The sequence below is a fragment of the Python bivittatus genome, unplaced genomic scaffold (assembly GCF_059951505.1).
Source record: "Python bivittatus isolate LINGU-HERP-01145 unplaced genomic scaffold, Pbiv_v1 ctg000520_np1212, whole genome shotgun sequence".
In the NCBI taxonomy this organism is placed as follows: domain Eukaryota; kingdom Metazoa; phylum Chordata; class Lepidosauria; order Squamata; family Pythonidae; genus Python; species Python bivittatus.
The window spans coordinates 1439468-1457732 of NW_028277080.1; the positions used below are offsets into that span (position 1 = coordinate 1439468).

General features: G+C 39.6%; 1 protein-coding gene across 1 annotated transcript in view; it reads left to right on the top strand.

Moving 5' to 3' along the window:
* Positions 1–727: 727 nt before the first annotated feature.
* The window catches only part of B4GALT1 (beta-1,4-galactosyltransferase 1), a 49919-nt gene continuing 32381 nt past the window's right edge, over positions 728–18265 (top strand). Inside the window, exon 1 of the mRNA XM_007427880.4 lies at positions 728–1123. Coding sequence (XP_007427942.1) covers positions 889–1123 — 235 coding nt within the window. The 5' untranslated portion in view covers positions 728–888. The remainder of the gene's footprint in view (positions 1124–18265) is intronic.

Consider the following 18265-nt stretch of genomic DNA (forward strand, 5'->3'; position numbering starts at 1 on the left):
GCTCAGTGCTTGCAGAAAATTAATGTACTAGGGAGGGGTGAGCACAAACCTTTCCCTCAAGTGTGAGTTTGCTACATGAAGAGGTTTTCCACCGGGATAAGGTTTAAAATATGACCTCCCCAACACAGCTGTGAAACTAAGTGTTCTGTCTCCCAGTGAGCTTCTGCCTTTATTACTCAGAAGTAAATCACTGGGGCTTCTCCCACAGTTCACACTATCCACAAAGTCAGAATGTGGTTTGCTGGGCTGTAGCCTAGTATGTTAAGCCAGCCTGCGTAGTTGTAAAAATAGATTACCTACGTCTAGCTAACATTGTGATTTATTCAGTAAACCCCGTGAAGCACGCTTTGGCTTATTGTTCTGATTGAACATCAAGCTTTGGTCCACCCTGTTCATTTTGCCTAATGGACCAACTCTCTTTCACTCCGCAAACCACCAGTTGATGCTACAGGCAGCTAGCAAACCGGCGGACGCCTGGGTAAGCAGCCGAGGATTTGTGCGCGCGCTAAATCACCCGAACTCGTGGAAGGCAAGGCTGGGGCCGGGGCCGGGGCCGGGGCCGGGGCGTTGCTAAGCTCCTTCCGCTCAAAGCCAAAGCGCTGGTTCCACGAACGTCGACGACGCACCCCGGGGATGAGCGGGACTCCCGTTGGCGCGACCTTCACCCCGGGAGGAGGGGCCCAACAGTAGCAGCTGGGGGAGGAGGAGGAGGAGGAGGAGCCTCAGCCTGACATTACGACTTTCCTCCTCCCCGGCGGGTAGTCCGCAGCTGGCAGGCGAGCGGCTGAGCGCTGTTAGCGGGTCTCCTGTCTCCCCGGCCTCCTGCTCGAGGGCACAGCCATGAGGCATCCCCGCCTGTCCAAATCGGCGCAATAAAGTTCGCGCAGGATGGAGCTGCCCGGCGCCTCGCTGCAGAAAGCTTGCCGCCTCCTTGTGGTCTTCTGTGTCCTCCACCTCTCGGCTGTGGTCCTCTATTACCTGAGAGGCAACACGCTCAACAACCACCGGAGCCCGGAGCCACCGCCTCGCAGCCAAACCTTCGCCCGCCGGGAGTCGGAGGCGCTCCTCCCGGGCAATATCTCAAAGCCCGGTGCAGACTGCCCCGACCCTTCCCCTTTGCTGAGTAAGTGCGGAGCTCCGCCGGGCTCCCTCGCTCTCTCCAAAGAGCCTGGCCGTGCGCGCGCCCCGCTTCGCCCGTGGTCCCGCTTCTCCCCACCCCGGGTTTCGTTTCGCCCCGCAGTTTCACCCAGCCGTCCTCGCCTTTCACTTCTCAAAGCCTCATTTACTCATCGTCCCATCGCGCCTCGTTGCTTCAGTCCCCACTTTCTTCCTCCACCCTTTCCTGTTCCTGTCTCTTTCGGGCCCTGCCTGCCTCCTCTCAAATGCCGCTTGCTCGGTCTGCCCTTCGGAGTCTTCCTGTCGCTAGCCCTTTGCCAGTGGCCAGCGCGGGCCGAGCGCAGGGCCAGGGGAGTTTCTCGGACAGGCTCGAGCGTGTTATCCTCCCGCGTCCAGGAACTCTGCTTTGCAAATTGCCAGACTTTGTGATAGGGGAAAAGAAAGCTGCCAGACTCGACTTCGTACATACCCGCTCTGCTCCAGTGTCTAGAGGGGCTCAGGCATCCCTGAGTCAAAGCAGGGCTTACTTCTGAGTAGACATGCCCAGGATCCAGCTTACAGTTGTTATTCTTATGCCTACGTGTTCAGGAGGAAATTTGCCTGAGTTTACAGATAAGGAGAGGATAATGGGATGACGACATTAATTCTGAGCAACAGTGAATGGATTGGACAGAACCTGCTTTTCTGTTGCAGCCTCACTTAATTTTTCCTCCCTTCCAGAGTTACTTTGTTTATAGCGGGAGACTGGCCTCGTGGAAGGGCTTCAAGAGAAGATGCTGTAGTGCACTTTCCCATGTTGTAGCCTGCAAAGGGGATGTCAGCTGATGAATCATGTGTGCCACGTAGCTGAAGGTGGAAGAACCTTCCCCCCCACACACATATGAGGTTTATTTGTTCTGCTTGATTGCTAGAAATGTTGCAAGTGGTCCCTCTACGGAAACTGCTAGGAATGAGTTGCAAGTGGTCCCTTTGTATCTTACCTGAGGGCAGCTGTCTTTGGCAGGTGTGCCCAAAGTGATCCAAAGCATCAGGTTTTGTTGGATGGGGGCCTTGCCCCTTTTCTTTGGAGTCATTTTGCCTCTGGTCTGGTGAATTCACAGGCCGTGTGTGCCAACTTTGTGGATACATTGCAGATCCCTGCTCTTTGTGACAGATGATATGGCTTTATTTTCTATTTCCATTTTACTCAATTGTACCATTATGAACATTTTTAATTTGCAGTTCAAAATTAATTGCAAATCAAAAATTGCTTAGAAATGAATTGGCTCCGTTATCTCGGGGGATTCTCACCCCCTTTAGCTGAAGACTCCTTTCCTCCTGTTTGGTTTTACAATCGCCTTTTTAAAAAATCCAACCAGTTTCAAAGAAAAATTCGTGTTCGTGGATGGGTAATTTTGGAAAAAACATTGGCAGTCCCTTTCAACTTCTAAAAGTAGGCTTGCAGTTTTCTGGAGGTCTAACAAGTATTACAACATTCGTATGACCTACATACTGTGCTCATTCTCTATTTATGAAAATGTTTTTGTACAATCCCCATTAAAACATATTTTTTGAGATTCCTTAAAGCTTACATAGATTTGCTTCACATCATGAAAGTATTTAGCTATTTCTTTTTGTTAGAGATAATTCTTTACTTCATTATGTTCTTAATATTTCTGTATTGTGGTGGTCATGAAGGTAGTTAAAACAAGGTTTAGGAAAAATGGTGTTAAACAACAATGACAGAATCCAAAGCATATTCCAAACTGCTTTTGGAGATTTCATCAGAACCACACGTCTCTTAGCACAATGTTAGTGATTTCTTTTTGAAAAATAAGCTTCAAAGCTGCCAAGCTGGGGAGAAGGGGGAGAAAAGCTTAAAAAACTTTTAGTGGGGAAAATAATGGGTTTTAATTTTTTTTTTCCTATATAAGAGGGCAGATGTCAGGGTTTTGTTTGGTAGTTTTGTGTATCTTTTCATAATCCAGTACCAGAGGGGAAGAAGAACATAGCTGCAATAGAGTTTCCAAAGCAGCTTGTGATGTTAATTGAGAAACTCTAGGACAGTGTTTCTCAACCTTGGGAACTTTAAGATGTGTGGACTTCAACTCCCAGAATTCCCCATGCTCTAGGAGGATACATCTGGAGGACACTGGACTGGGGAAGGGCTGAAAACTAGGATAGCTTTTAAGTAGAAAGCAGTTTTGTGTGTTCGTATAAGATGATGAAATTTTTGCTGGTATATTTGTTTAAATAAGATAGCATGCCTGAGTTTCTATATGCTTAGCTTTTGCTCTTTGTAAGTTGTGCATCATTGGAGAGAAAAAGGAAACACTTTTAGAAAGAGAACTTCTGTCTCCCATATAAAACTGCTCTGACTTGTTTGCTGGATTGCTTTGAAACTGTTGATAGCTTATCTCTCCCCCAAGAGGATCTCTGGATTGAATACCATGCAATATTAAATGCCCAAAGCAGTGGGACAGCGGTGTTCCATTTACAGGCAGCTTATGCTGCATTGCTTTATTTACATAGCCATGCCCTAGTTTTTCATTCTGATATTTTTGGTAAATGGCTAGAAACTAACAAGGCAATAAAATATCACAGTGCAACCTGGATCCTCAGCAGAGTGTTTTGTTTAGAATGTCAGCAAGCCATCTATTCCATCACCATTTCTCAGGACAGAAAAAGGGAACCCAAAACCTAGACCACCTCTTTACATTCTTAGAGGGTTAGATGACCAGTGGGTGGGACTTCATAGGTGAGGAAGACCTAGCACCTTTTTCTCCAAAGCGCTGCTCATTAAGGTATCTGGTGCTTCTCAATTTCAGCAACTTTAAGATGTGTGGACTTCAACTGAAGTCCACACATCTTAAAGTTTAAGGTAATCCCAACCTCAGCTCTCCCTTTTTCTGTGCATAAGGAACTAGAAAAAGAACACTCTTACCTTTCTCTGCACATATGGATAAGATTGGATTTGGGAAAAGGCACATGACTTCTGCAGAGTGGATGTGGAGATTTCTTGGACCAGAAGTTTCCTACTTTTGCTTTAGGTTGTGAAGGTCATAAGCAAGCAAATTCACTCTCTTCAGATTTCCCACTTTTCCAGCTGGAAGCAACACCTTGTGCCTCTCAGAAACTACTGAATATATATCAATTTTTTTGCTTTTCTGTGCTATTTGTTTTTGTTTTTACTTTCACCCACTGGAGTTCTCTGGAATACTCTATAGAGGAACTTCTGTCCTATTCTTACATGTCCCTTCTGTGCTTCGAAATGGATGGTTTCTCAACTTGTCTGAGTTGGTTAGTAATATATACAATACATTATTGATATAACATGGGAATCTGTTGGGATTTTTAGCATATATATGTTGGAGCATGGAGTTTGTGTTTAGTGTCCAGATGTTCAGCCAGTTTGTCTTCTAGAATATTGCCTTTTTGTTGTTCTCTAGATGTTTTGGATTCTCGTTAGTGGGCAATGGGAAGGCATTGTGGATAAGTAACTAAAAGTATCTGAAGGATACCAGGTTGCCTGATCCTGCTCTATTCCCTCCCTTTCCATTTTCTATCTCTGTACAACAACCAGTGCCCTCCTGATAAGTGAACTTCAAGTCTCATTCTCAGCAATGCAAATGCAGGTTTGAAGATTTTTGGTGTTGAAGCCCAGCGATCTGGAGGCCACCAAAGCCACCCAAATATTGGGATTCTAATGAGGTAGATGGTAGCTCCCTCTTGCTTCTCAGTACCCCAGTCTTTGAGCTTGATCTTGGTGTTGTTTTTTTTTAAATCTTGTTTCTTTCCCAGTCATCCATCTGAAATCCTGTAACAGCCAAGACCATAATTAGTAGATCCTTTCCTCCATGTAGAAACAGAGAACAAATATTAGAATGAATGCCTGAAATCTTTCTTCCTAAGATAGGAATAGAATTATATGAAATTAAAAAGAAAAAGCAGAGAATGGGGAAAAGTTACAATTATTTTGTTAAAAAAAAAAAAAAAATCCTCTGACTGTCACAGCCATGTGCAGTTTCTCTTTTATCCTTCTGATTTTTTCTGTTGTAACTATAAGGAAACCTTCACCCACCTGGTGATCTGCATATATGTTGGTTGGTGATGGTGGGAGCTGTAGTCTAAAATGTGCTGTTTTGGGAATTTTGGGAGTCAGAATCTAAACTTATCGGCAGGATGCTAAATTGGGAAAGCCGCTCTAAGCCATTTTTAAAACCCAGTAGGATTTATCCTAATTAGAAGCTCCGATTTTAAAGATTATATATGTCCAAAGTTTCAATACTGCATTTTTTTTAAACAACCCAACCCAACTATTTGAGGCAAATATAACATAGTCACATGATAGTGTTTAGAATCATATTCTGAATCTATTCAGATTGTAAAACAATATTACTGTGATAAGACTGAGCAGTTGATGGGTTAAAAATGGATAAACTGATCAACTCAGTCAAATATCTAAAGTATTAATTTATTTAGAACAAGAAACTACACTTTGCATGCAGTCTTGATATTCACTCAGAAATTAATCTCATTAACTTCAGTTAGACATTTTCAGGAAAAAGCACAAACACGAGTCTTACAGCACAGCCATGTGCATGTTTACTAAAAGTAAATCCCACTGAGTCTAGTGAAGCTTTATTCTGAAATTAGAGGGTATAGGATTGCATTAAGCCTTCAGAGGCTTACTTCTGAATAGACACAGAGAGAATTGTGTTGTTTCTTATCATCAGGATTAATGGTTAACAAACTTGTTTTTGAAGTTTAACACTGTATTTGAGAAGCAATGGAATTAGTACCATTTTTTAAGGTTAATGCATTAAAAAGGTTTAGTGGTATTAGTTAAGGCATCTACAAATGTGATTAATTATTGATTTTCTGAACGTTTCTCCTCTTTGGCTTTTGTCTAAGGTGTACTTATAGTTTTGTTGTTGTCAAAAGAAATTAGAACACAGATAAAGCAAAGTAAACTGGGGCCAGTGTTTAAGCACATGATTGCCAAGAAGACAGTCAACTTGTTCTCTCCATACCTTAATCATCCTGCCTTTCTGACAGATTTCATTGGTCAGTTGAGCGACCTGTGGGAATGCTGGACAGTGAGCTGCATGGCTCAGCCTTCAAGATGGGGACCCACTACACTTCATTGTGTCCGATTTTTCAAGGCACTGAAGCACTGTCACTGAGATTATTCTTTTTCTAAGGCAGTGAATATTTCTAGTAAGCTGTGAACTGTGTACAGCTTGTTGTTGCTGGCAAAGTCTGATATCGCTGTAACTAAAATGCATCTGGGGAACTTGTTTTGATCTAGAGTTATTAGGAAGACTAAATATATCCACTGACATGCACACGTAGTATGAAAATTGGACCAGAAGCTGCTCAGGCCTGACCAACCAAGCTTAACACTGCCAACTAGTCTTGTATTACGCTTTTTGAGAGCTTGTTTCACTCTGCAGCTGCCAGTTGGTCACTAATACTCTGTACACGCTGTTGCTAACAAGAAGGCTGCATCTTGCTATCATGTTTAATGGCCATCAAAATACTTGTTTTCCATGCATTTGTGGAATCTTATTTAAGATTGCTGACATAAGCATAGTTCACACAGGTTGTGGCAAAAATATTCATAGATGTGTCAGATGGTCAAGAAAAATAACAATAAGAAAGCTTCTATGCCTTTAATAATTGAAATTAAAGATATATATGTGCATGGCCTTTAATGCAAGTGTCTGACAACCTAGTTAGATGAAATTTTACTCTTGCTATTTAGATTCACTGGATAATCCAAAGTTCTAGATTTATATGAGAGAGGGAAGAAATCTAACCATACTTTTTTAAAAAAATAAATTTTATTTAATTATTTATACTCAAATTTAGAGGCCGCCCAACTCCTTAACAATTCTGGGTATCTTACAAATAAAAAAGAAAAACTACATATACAGATACAAATAAAAAGACCCCAAGCTGACTGGAAAAACAATACACCAAACCATTTGGCAGTTATAACAAACATTATCAACATAATAAATGCCTCCCCCCTGGGAGGACAACCATGTTTTTAAGAGTTTCCTAAATACCACAAGGAATCTACACAGGGAGGTTGTTCCAAAGGGCCAATGCTGCAAAAGGGCAGGTGCACTTCCTGGGTGCTGCAAGATGACACTGTTTAATCAATGGGACCCAGAGGGTATGTGGTCTGCCTGAGCCTACCGTGCAGGCCAAAGCAGTTGGAAATAGTCAGCCCTTCGGATAGCCAGTCCCTATGCCGTGAAGGGCTTCAGGATGATAACCAGCACCTTGAATTGCACCTGGAAATCTCTCTCATTCCCCATTCCTAGTTCTGTTTTAGTTCAGTTTTTAAAAAGTAGTCTGTATATACTTTAGTCTTTCCTCGCAGGGAAAGTATTCATTGATATGGCTCTCTTCTTGATTTGGACTTGTAATGTTTTAGCACCAAATGTTTATTAAAATGGCAACAATTATTTTGTGCATTGCACAAAATTACACTATTAGTAGATTTTGGAAAACAGGTGATCTGAGACAAATACGTATGTGGTATGTAAAGAGCTCAGCCTCTCTTGTTCAGCCAGATATCCTTGTATGCATGGTATGCGATTATCTATCGAGTCAGCCCTTGAAAGATAATAGCATACCATATCCCTCCAGTTTTCTTGGCTTGCATTTGCCTTCTTCCTAGGAGTGAAGAGTGATTGGCCCAAAGTGACCCAGCCGGCTTCGTACTAAAACTCATGGTCTCCTAGCTTCCTAATCTAGCACCTTTAACCACTACACTAAAACAGCTCTCCTATACAAGGTATACCTGTAGTAAAAAATAAAGTTTTCTTTGAGTTGAGCTTGACTCCTATGAGCTTCATGGACACATTCCTGTAGTTTTCTTGACAACAGCGCAAAAGTGGTTTGCAATTGCCTTCTAAAATACTTCGTTAGCTTTCTAATCTAGTCTACAACTCTGGGATTTTCTAGTGGTCTCTCATCCAAGACTCGTTATACCCACCTGTGCTTTGTTTTTCAAGATGACTCAAAGTTTTCTAGGTGCTAAATGATAATAAAAAGCCAGAAGATGTTATATGCTTTGCATTGTGAGTGTATATCGGTATATGGCATGAACCTCCCAGTTGATGAGATACAGGTAACAGTATGTAAGTTTACAAGGTAATCTCTAGATTAGAGATCCAACTTGCACAGAATACTGTGAGCGTGTTTCAGATAAAACTGAGCGTATAATTTTAGTATACTGGCTGAAATGTGCCAAAATTGTTTGGTATCACCCTTAGTTTTAACAGAGAATGCTGCATGTGGCCCAGGCATGACTAAAGCTGGTAACCTAGTCTGCATCTTCTCCATCTTTACTAAAAAGCATTATGTGAATGCTTTTTTTATGGACCCATCTTATAATGACCGTGGTATGTGCAACTTGGAATATAACAGGAATATGGTATGGAACTTGAAATAACAAATGAAATGAAAAAAAAAAGAAAGATACATTATTTAGGGAAAAGGGAAAGCCATAATAAATATGAATGAAGGTGGCTTGATTCTGTGGAGTGGAATTGATGAATACATGCAGGAGAATGAAGGTGTAGGATTAATTATGAAGAAAAGAGCTAAAAGTATGAATTGATATTATCTAGATTGCTGTGGGTGGGTTTGAAAGTAGGAATCCATAGGGTAGTGATAGTTGCAATGTTATGCCCTGACGAATGGTAATAATGGAAGAACCACAGATGTGTTTGGGGAAAAATGTCCAACATTCTGAATGAATGTAATCCGGGGTAGAGGGAAGAATATTCTGCTAGGTGATGTAAATGAATTGGTAGGAACCAGATGAAAGAGTAGCAAAAAAAGTGACTTGGTCATTTGGAGTGATTGAATGGTGACTGTTGGGTGAGAATCTGCTTAGAAAAAGGTCTGTTAATTTTTAACACATGGTCTATTCATGCAGAGATATGGCAAAGAAATTAATCTGAATCTAAAAGCTTCACTGATTTTATTTTTAAGATGAAAGATTGAGAGAACAACTGAAGGATATAAGGGAAACGAGAGGTTCTAAATGTGGGACTGACCTTTTTGGGAGAGTGTCAGGAGCTGATTTTGTGGAAAAATAGACATGGAAAAAAGGAAAGTAGTGAAAGAAATGATAGTGAAAGTGAAATGACTGTGGGAAGATAAAGTACAAGTCCCATATGAAAAAGTATTAGAAAACAGTTTAATCTCATTCCAGAATGAACAAAAAACATACGTAAGGAAAGAGGTTGTGGAAACTGCTTGGAATAATGTGAGAAGTCTTTAAGACAGAAGCATGCGGAGTTCTGCTAATGGGGAGAATGAAAAAGGATTCTTGGTGGAATGATGAAGTGAAAGAGACTGTTGATGAGAAACATGCTTAAAAGATAGTGCTTGCTGGCAGCAGAATATCATGATAAGAAAAATATACTGTCTAATGTGTCTAGAGAGAAAAAAATAATGGCAAAGAAAGTAATCCAAGAGAGCCACAAACAGTTACAGTTAAAAGAAGCAGAGAAAATATGGTGATTTAGATAGAATGATTTTAGAACTGGGTGAATAGGAAGTGTGAATGAAATAAAACATAAAAATTATTAAATAATTGGGGATGAAGTAAGCAAATGCTGAAAGGAGTATTTTAGATGGGAATACGTCAAAGACTGAAATTTGAACACATGCTATGCATGTTAGTGTCCAAGAAAAAAAAAGATGAAATGGAAGAAAAAATGATGTGAGAATTTTGAAAAATGGTCAGGCTGCAGGTAGAGATGATACAACTAGAGAAATCTTAAAATATGGATGTGGTTATTTATGGAGTGGCTTTGGGACCTGTCTCCAAGGTCATCTTTGTGCTCCCCTGCAAAGAGTGATTACAAAAACTACCATTTGTTAAGCGTGCCTGGGAAAATATTTGGCAGAATTCTCATCAAAAGATAGAAGCAGTGAGAGTTAGCAAAATTTGGAAAGTGTGTTGCAGCATGGGATGTTCAGACTAGATTTTTGCTCTTAAGTAGGTCATTGAGAAATGCATGAATATGAGAGAGTTTATTGAGTATGTATTGATTCAGACAAAGCATATGATAAAGCTAATAGGCTTGAATTACAGAATGTTCTGCATGAGTATATGGACTTGAAAGCAGAAAGAGTGATGTATGATGGAAGTGAAGGATGTGTGGGAATACTAGAATGCCTCGTGAATGGTTCAGCACTGAACAGGAGGTAAGACAAGAATGTGTGATTTCCTCTTGGTTGTTTAAATGTATTTATATGAATACAGAACGTTTGTGGCAGTGTTAGAGGTGTGCCAGTCAGGGACATAAATGTTCATGAATTTTTGTATGGAGAAGATGCTGAGTTCTTGCAGCAAATGTTGTGTGCAAATTAATGTATCAAAGACTGAGGCAATTGTTCTGACAGGAAAAAAAATATCAAAAGTAAGCACAAGTGATGAAAAACAAAAGCAAGTAGGTAAATTTGTGTACCTTGGTAGAATGTTTCTTAAAGATAGGAAAAATGGGTGGATAAATTTGAAGACATGCCACATTGTTATATGGAAACAAAAGTTGGGTATACCAACAATACCAGGTTGTTTTCTTCTATTTCCTTTTATTTTTCTTACATCACGCTTTTAATTTATTTTGCTTATTTTTCCTTACTTCTTTTCTGTGCTTTGCATAATATTACTTATCCTGTAAGAGCATAGCATGTTTGGCATGTATGCCCTTTTTCTATTTACTGAAGTTAAAAGAAAACATAGGGGGAAATAGATACTTCCAACAAGTTATGAAATTAATTTAGATTTAGTACAGGAGAATTAGGTCTCCATATTGAATGCAATAAAAGTGATGTACGTTCCATTTGATAAATTTCCTGGTTACCATAGCACCTGTACATTGACTACTATTATTCATTATATTGTCAGACATAAACTGTAATTTGACTCTAGCTTAGTTAATGAATAGAAGAATTATATTGATAATGGTTGTCACAAAAGTAACTTCCCCAATCTTTAGTTCTGTTTCAGGGAGTGGTCCTGGATACAATTTCTTCTAGCCTCTCCTTTATGGAATGAGTGTTCTTCCAGACCTTCCTCTACCAACTTTCACTACAGTATTTTTTTTTTCAAGTTTCCATTGTATGTTTTTTTTTAAATCTTGGCTTCAGATCTTGGCAAAGAAACAGAATACTGGTTCATACTGAAGCCATGAGCATTTGGTTCCAAATGGCAGCATATTTCTAAGAAGAAACTATAGAGGCTACTGAACATGTATCTCTTGAGGACACCAGGATGTCTCCTAAATGAAATAAATTCATATGGCTGCTTTTTCCTGTCTTTATACCTCCCAGCTGATTGTATTTTAGCACACTCTAAATTGACCTTGGTTTGATGATTACTAATATTGCATAAGGAGAGCTATGATAGAATATCTCCATGGCACGGCTCTGTGAAGCAAATATAGGTGGTCCTCACTTAATGACCACTCGTTCAGCGACCATTTGAATTTATGACAGAGTTGAACAAGTGGTACTTATGACCGGTCCTCGTACTTATGATGGTTGCAGTGTCCCTGCAGTCACGCAATCGCCATTTGCAACCTTCTTTGCCAGCTTCCTACAAGCAAAGTCAATAGGGAACCCAGCAGGAGGTTGCAAATGGTGACCATGTGACATCCTTGCTTAACTACGCGCAGTGATTTGCTTAACAATGGCAAGTGGAAGTGCTGGAATTTTGGTTGCTAAGCGGCAAGGTCACATGACATCACGCTTTACAAATGCGTTGCTTAGTGATGGAAATTCTGGTCTCAATTACCATTGTTAAGTGAGGACTACCTGTATTACAGAGGATTGCAGCTGGATCTTAGGAAGACAATGCTAAGGAATTCTCCCTTGCTGAGACAGAGTAACTGGGAGTGCAGGTGGTATTTTCTTTACTCCTTTCTGTTGTCAAAACCCTCATAGTACTCCATGATCAAGGAAGCCAGAATTAACAGACTTCAGTAAAATGTTTTAATGCAAGGAGTAGGAGTAAAATACGTAATCTTGGTAACTGAGATAAGGAACTTCCAGCCCTGACCTTCTTAAGGTGGAGTCTCTTTAAATATTTTGAATCTTTACTTCTCAGACTTTTTGTAAATAAGAATGAGTTGCTACATAAGAGAAAAGCTACTTATTAATTCCTGTCCTAACTTTTTACTCTGTAGTTTCCCAGACTACCCACAGTCTCTAACACCCATCAGAGTACATGGTCCTGGAAGAGAGAAATGGATTCTGAAAATAAATAGCTGGCTACCCAAAAAGCAACAACATAAATAATTTGAATTCTTTGACCATGGTATACATTTCTTAACCTTTAAGCAAAAGATGGCTAGCGCCTCACAAAAAGTGGAGAAAATGTATTTGAGAAGCATATTAAACCTGATCTGAAGGGGTTTAAAGAAATCTTAGAGGGGAGCAGGCCCAAAAAATAATATACCACCAAATGTTGGGGACAGGACTGGGAGTGATTTGCAAGTTATGGAAGCATCCAATAAGAACCAAGTAAATACAGGAATAGGTCATATGACCCAAAGTTTCTGTTGTCTCTGTACAAATGCATGTAGTGTTGGAAGAACTAGAAATCTTAATGCAGGAAGGTGAACATGAATTAATAGGCATTACTAAAACCAGATGGGATGAAACCTAGGAGTGAAATGCTAAGGTTGATAGGTATAATTTATTCAAAAGCAATAGGTTTGATGAAGGGAGAGGAGGAGTGGGACTATATATGAAATACTTGTATACCTGTGTAGAGAGCCAGGGATTTGAACATAAGTGTCCAGTTGGAAAATCTAGTTAAGAATACAAGAGAAGGGAATCAAAAATGATATTCTTGTGGGAGTGTGCTATTGTCTACCAAGCCACATAGAAAATCTGGATAAAGTTGCTGGACCAGATTTCAGGGAGGAAACATCTAGTAATAATGCAATATTTCAACTTCCCAGGCATCTCTTGGAAAACCAACTTAACCAAGACTTCAAGATCCCCAAAATTCCTCAGTGGTCCTGCTGACTGTTTCTCCTACCAGGAGGTTGAAATAGAGACAAGGGGTCAGTTCTCCTAGACCTGGTCCTAACCAATAGGAATGAGCTGATTGAAGAGATAAAAGCAGTGGGGTCCTTAGGAGGAAGTGACCAAACTACCTTGGGTTTCAAGAAAGGGAAATGGGAGCTTAGTCATACATGTACGCTTTTCTTCAGGAGCATCAATGTCAACAGTCTTCCTGCCTAGTACTAACATCAACCAAAAAAGAGAGGCTTTTTTGGCAATGTTATTAGTAAGAGAAAGAAAAAAGGAAGATGCTTAGAGAAGATGGCAGGATGGTTACAGGTAATGGGGAGGGAGCAGGCCTCATCAATTCATATTTTCCTTCAGTCTCCTCACTCCTAAGGGGAACTGTGTCCAATGGACCAAAGCAGATAGCTGAGAAAAAGAGGAAGTAACTTGTCAAAAACAAGCCATGCTGAATTAACTTGATCTCACTTTTTGACAAAGAGGCTGGCTTACTTTGGGCAATAGCCCGCGGGTGGAGTTTATGGGTGGATTTTATGCTGCAGGGGAGGGAGAGGAGAGAATCTGTCTGCTTCTTCAGGAGAAGGAAGAGGAGAACAAGTACTATTTAAAAAAAATTTTTTTAATCACCTCCATGCTATGTGCTCATGCTTTCTTCTGTTTCTGTTATTTGAAGAAATGAGAAGATGAAAACAAATCACAAAAGTGCTGCATTGATAGAGTAGTTGAAGAAAATGCTAGTTTGCTCTAGCACAGTGTTTTTCAAACTTGGCAACTTTAAGTTGTTTGGACTTCAACATGCTGGCTGGGGGATTCTGGGAGTTGAAGTCCACACATCTTCAACCTGCCATGGTTGAACGCTGCTCCAGCAGCTACTTCTCAGCTGATGTCTATTATTTATATTGGACTGCCAGGTTAAGATTATTCTTGGACAAGTGGCATAAAAAAGAAACAAGTGGAAAGATGGATCCTAGTTCCATGTGGTAAAGCTAGAGAAGGCGTAGAGGGGGGCAACTTAGATGATCAAAAGGCTATGAGGAAAGGTTGTGACATTTGGGGCTCTTTAGCCTTGAAAGGAGGTGAATGATAGGTGATATGATTAAGGTGACAAAATCCACAAGATGTGGATAAAGTGGATGAGAAAAAGCTATTTTCCCCTTCCCAAAATACTAGAGCCAGAGGTTACCCAATGAAATTGAATATGAAATTGACTTCTTATCTCAGCCATCCAGAAGATGCCAGGTTAGGGAAGGCTGCGCTATCTAATCCTTTCTCTTACTATTTGCTATGCTGGGTTCTATATGGGAACAGTTTGTCATTCAGGTTTGCTAGAACATCTGTGTCTGAGGAAACAGCTGATGGAATTCAAACACTTCAGGTCTTTTGGTTGTTATATGTGATAATCTATATACTACTAAAACTTTCATTGTGTTTATCTGTATGCCTGTTTGTACCCTCAAGTTAGCCCAAACAGTATATTATACCACAACAATTTTTGAATCAAGGTACCCAAAATCCACTAACTTAAAGAATATGTAAAAAATCTGGGACCCATTACACCTGTGGAATTGAAATTTCCATGATGTTCACATCAGTTTTATTTGCAATGTTGTGGCTATTGCAGGTTCTCCACGGTCACGTGATCATGATTTCCAATGCTTCCTGCCAGCTTCCCACAAGCAAAGTCAATGGGGAAGCCAGCAGGAAGTTGGAAGTTGCTCCCACTCCCCCTGCTTTTTTCCTGTCCATGGTCATTCTGTTTATCTGTTTAGGTAAGTAAATATTGACTTATTAATTAGGTTTGTTTGCCACTACAATTATTTTTCTATTTATAATATATATTCTTCTTAGATGATCACAGGACCGTCCAGCATTGGGGTAAAAAAAAAAAATAGTCAGCCTAAAACTTAATGTTCATTCTGGTCACATCAGATTGCACTACCTTTCTCTCAAAGGATGACCTAATGGGCCACAGGGTTGTCTAATAAGTTCAAAAATCAAGGTACTGAGGCTTAAACCTGCTTGTTTACCAGCACTGTAACTAGCAATTCCTGTGGAAGAATTCAAATGATCATATCTTCACTTAATGAACTGTGGTGATGAGTGAGCCTTTTGATTACATTATGTACCGTCTTCATTCCTATTTTGTAACCACGCCAGGAATTTTCCATTAAAATATCACTTTCTTGGAAAGTGTGGGTCATAGCTTCATAATTTACTAAGATGGATTATCTATCTATCTATCTATCTATCTATCTATCTATCTATCTATCTATCTATCTATCTATCTATCTATGTTTATATATCATTGGACTCAGAAGATGACACTCAGCAATTTACACCATAAAAATAAAAATGTAGTAAGAACATAAAAACAATTAAAACATATTTTAAAAAAAACCAATTTCAATTTTTTAGCTGTTTCAGATACAAGTGTTGCTCCAGCCTTTCACCCTTCTGATGTTTTGGATTGCAACCCACCTTCACCATTCCTGTCCATTAGCCACATTGATTGTAACTGATGGGAACTGTAGTCCAACTTATCCAGACAGCACAGTGTTGGATGTTTTCCCAGTTTGTTCACTTGATTTTGTGAAGGGACTGCATATACACAAGAAAAAACAAAGCTTTGTATGGGTGTCAGCATTTGATTAAATATTGCTTGGGTAGTATTTAATTTTTTTATTTGGAAGTACAGAACAGGAAGAAAGATTTGGTGGTAGGAGGAGAGAGAAGGACTACAGGAGAACATTTTCTTTTATTATGAAAAAAGTGGGGTTGGGATCTAAAACATTACCCATCAATGAGCAGGGTCATCTACTGGATGGCAAATTATTTTGTGATGAATTGAACGGAAGCAGTGTTCAAAATTAAAAAGAGTGACTAACACTACCAGAAGAATTAAGTAACCATCTTGAATTATTCAAAGCAATTTTTCATTTCCTGTTTTCTCTGAAGAGAACAGGCACGCTATTTGGCAAAAGCTCACTTTTTAGAATTATTCCAGATTTTTTTTTTGGTAAATTCCTTTGGAATAAACACATTTGAGTAGCATAACTTTGTAACGGGAATCAATAGCCTCTGTTCTGGAAGACGACTTGCTTAATGACACTGATGTGATAATTTTATAGCAAAGCTGAAGCCTGTAGGGGGAAGTTCAGGAAAATCTTAGTTGCTTTCCAGCCAAGTATAGGAGTTATTAGAACCTGAAACACACTTTTGTTAGACCAACTAACAAAGATAATAATAGTTTATGTGGCTAACAGTAAGAGGCATATGAAAGTAGTTCAGAGAATTTTATTTTAGATTTGAAAGTTGTTGGAGTCTTCAGTTTTGCATCTATTCTTTTCATGTTTCAAAATTTGATACCTTTGCCATGAGCTGTCCAAATATGCTGGACTAGCAACTTTAATTAAATAACTGATTGACATCTAGTTATTCATTTCCAGCAGCAAATATGGATAATAGCTAATAAGGGAAAAATAATCACGTGCGGAGGTTCCTTCCTAGTTGTTTTGTTCAGTGTTGACTGCTGGAGCTCCATGATATAAATCTTTTAGTCCACATTCTCATTCCTCAGCCATTGATTATAGTGACTAATAAAGCAGCAAGCATTCTAAAGTAGAATTTAAAGTAAATTTTCTTCTTGGCACAAATCACTGTTAATTTAAAGAAACGACCACATAATTGGTGACCAAGAAGCAGTACATGACCAGTTTCATCTTTTTTTGGGAAACATTAGACATAAGTAGCCAGATATTATTCTGTGAAGTTCAAACCCCCTACTGGGAATTGAACTCATGAGCCATTGTACTTTAGATGGCCGTATACAGTGCGTTAGCTTTAGATAATCCTAACGCTCAGCGATGTTGAAGGAAGGAATATATAGAATCTATCAGAATAGTAAATACACACCACCTCCCATGTAAGAGATTTATATGACTTCAAAGGGTGGGGTGGATATCATGTAAAACCTTGTATATGGGAGCATGACATAGTGCCAGGATACATCTCTGTTTAACTCCCTTAGAAGTTGGAATAGGATCAGTTCTCCTCTATTTGAGCATTGGACCTGCATTGTAGTGCATTCATGCAACCTCATAATATCAGGAGCTGGCAATCAGTAAAGGAAGCTGCTAGTTTTTGCCACAACCTCTCATGAGGGATTGGATCAAATGCTGCTTTCAGGTCTATAAAAGTAGCATAGAGAGCACCTCAGGAGTGTACTGAGTACAGAAGTAATGCAAAGTGATACATTGATCAGCAATAGGAAAACCTGGTCTAAAACCGGTTTGCTTGATTGCTAAAATTTTTTTCTTGGATCATTTGATCAGCAAGCCTATAAAAAAAGATGCTTAGCATATAATTTGCTAATTCTACATAGTAAGAATAGTAGAAACTACTATTCTGTTACCTGGATTGGTTTTGTTGCTTTTTTTGTATACTGATATTATAATGGAATTGGTCCATTCTTTGGGGATCTGCAGGGAGGTGTTGATGGTACTGAATAAGGAAGCTAAAACAGTAGCCCAGCAATCAGGATTTTTTTTTAGCATTTCTGGGCAGATCAAGTCCTCTCCAGGAGCTTTACCATTTTTAAGATAGGCAATCAAGTTCATTATCTCTGGTTTGGAGACAAGGGGCCAGTCAGGGAGAGAATTATGGATTGTTGGATATATGTCCGAACCTTTGACTATGGTTTGGAACAACACACTATAGTAGTATCCAAGTTTAATTATATTAATGTGATATTGATATTAGATTATCCATTCCAGGTCTTGTAGACACAAAAGAAACAAGGTGCCAGATCATGGTGTCCTTTTTGGCTAGGACTGACTGAATCAGTCTGTCCCACTCTGCCAACTGACTTGCCCACTTCTTACTCAGGAGAACCTTGTATTTCTGTTTTTGGAAATAAAAGATTTCCTGGGAGGAGAGAGCATTACTGTCTGTATTGGCTTTGTGGGTGGTGATCACTAAGGCTTTGGCATGAACACGCCTCTTGATCAAACCAGGGTTTGGAGAATTTAGTGTGAGCTCTTTCCACTGGCTCAGAAGTAGACACTATGCATTCCTACATTGATCTAATAATACCTTGGAA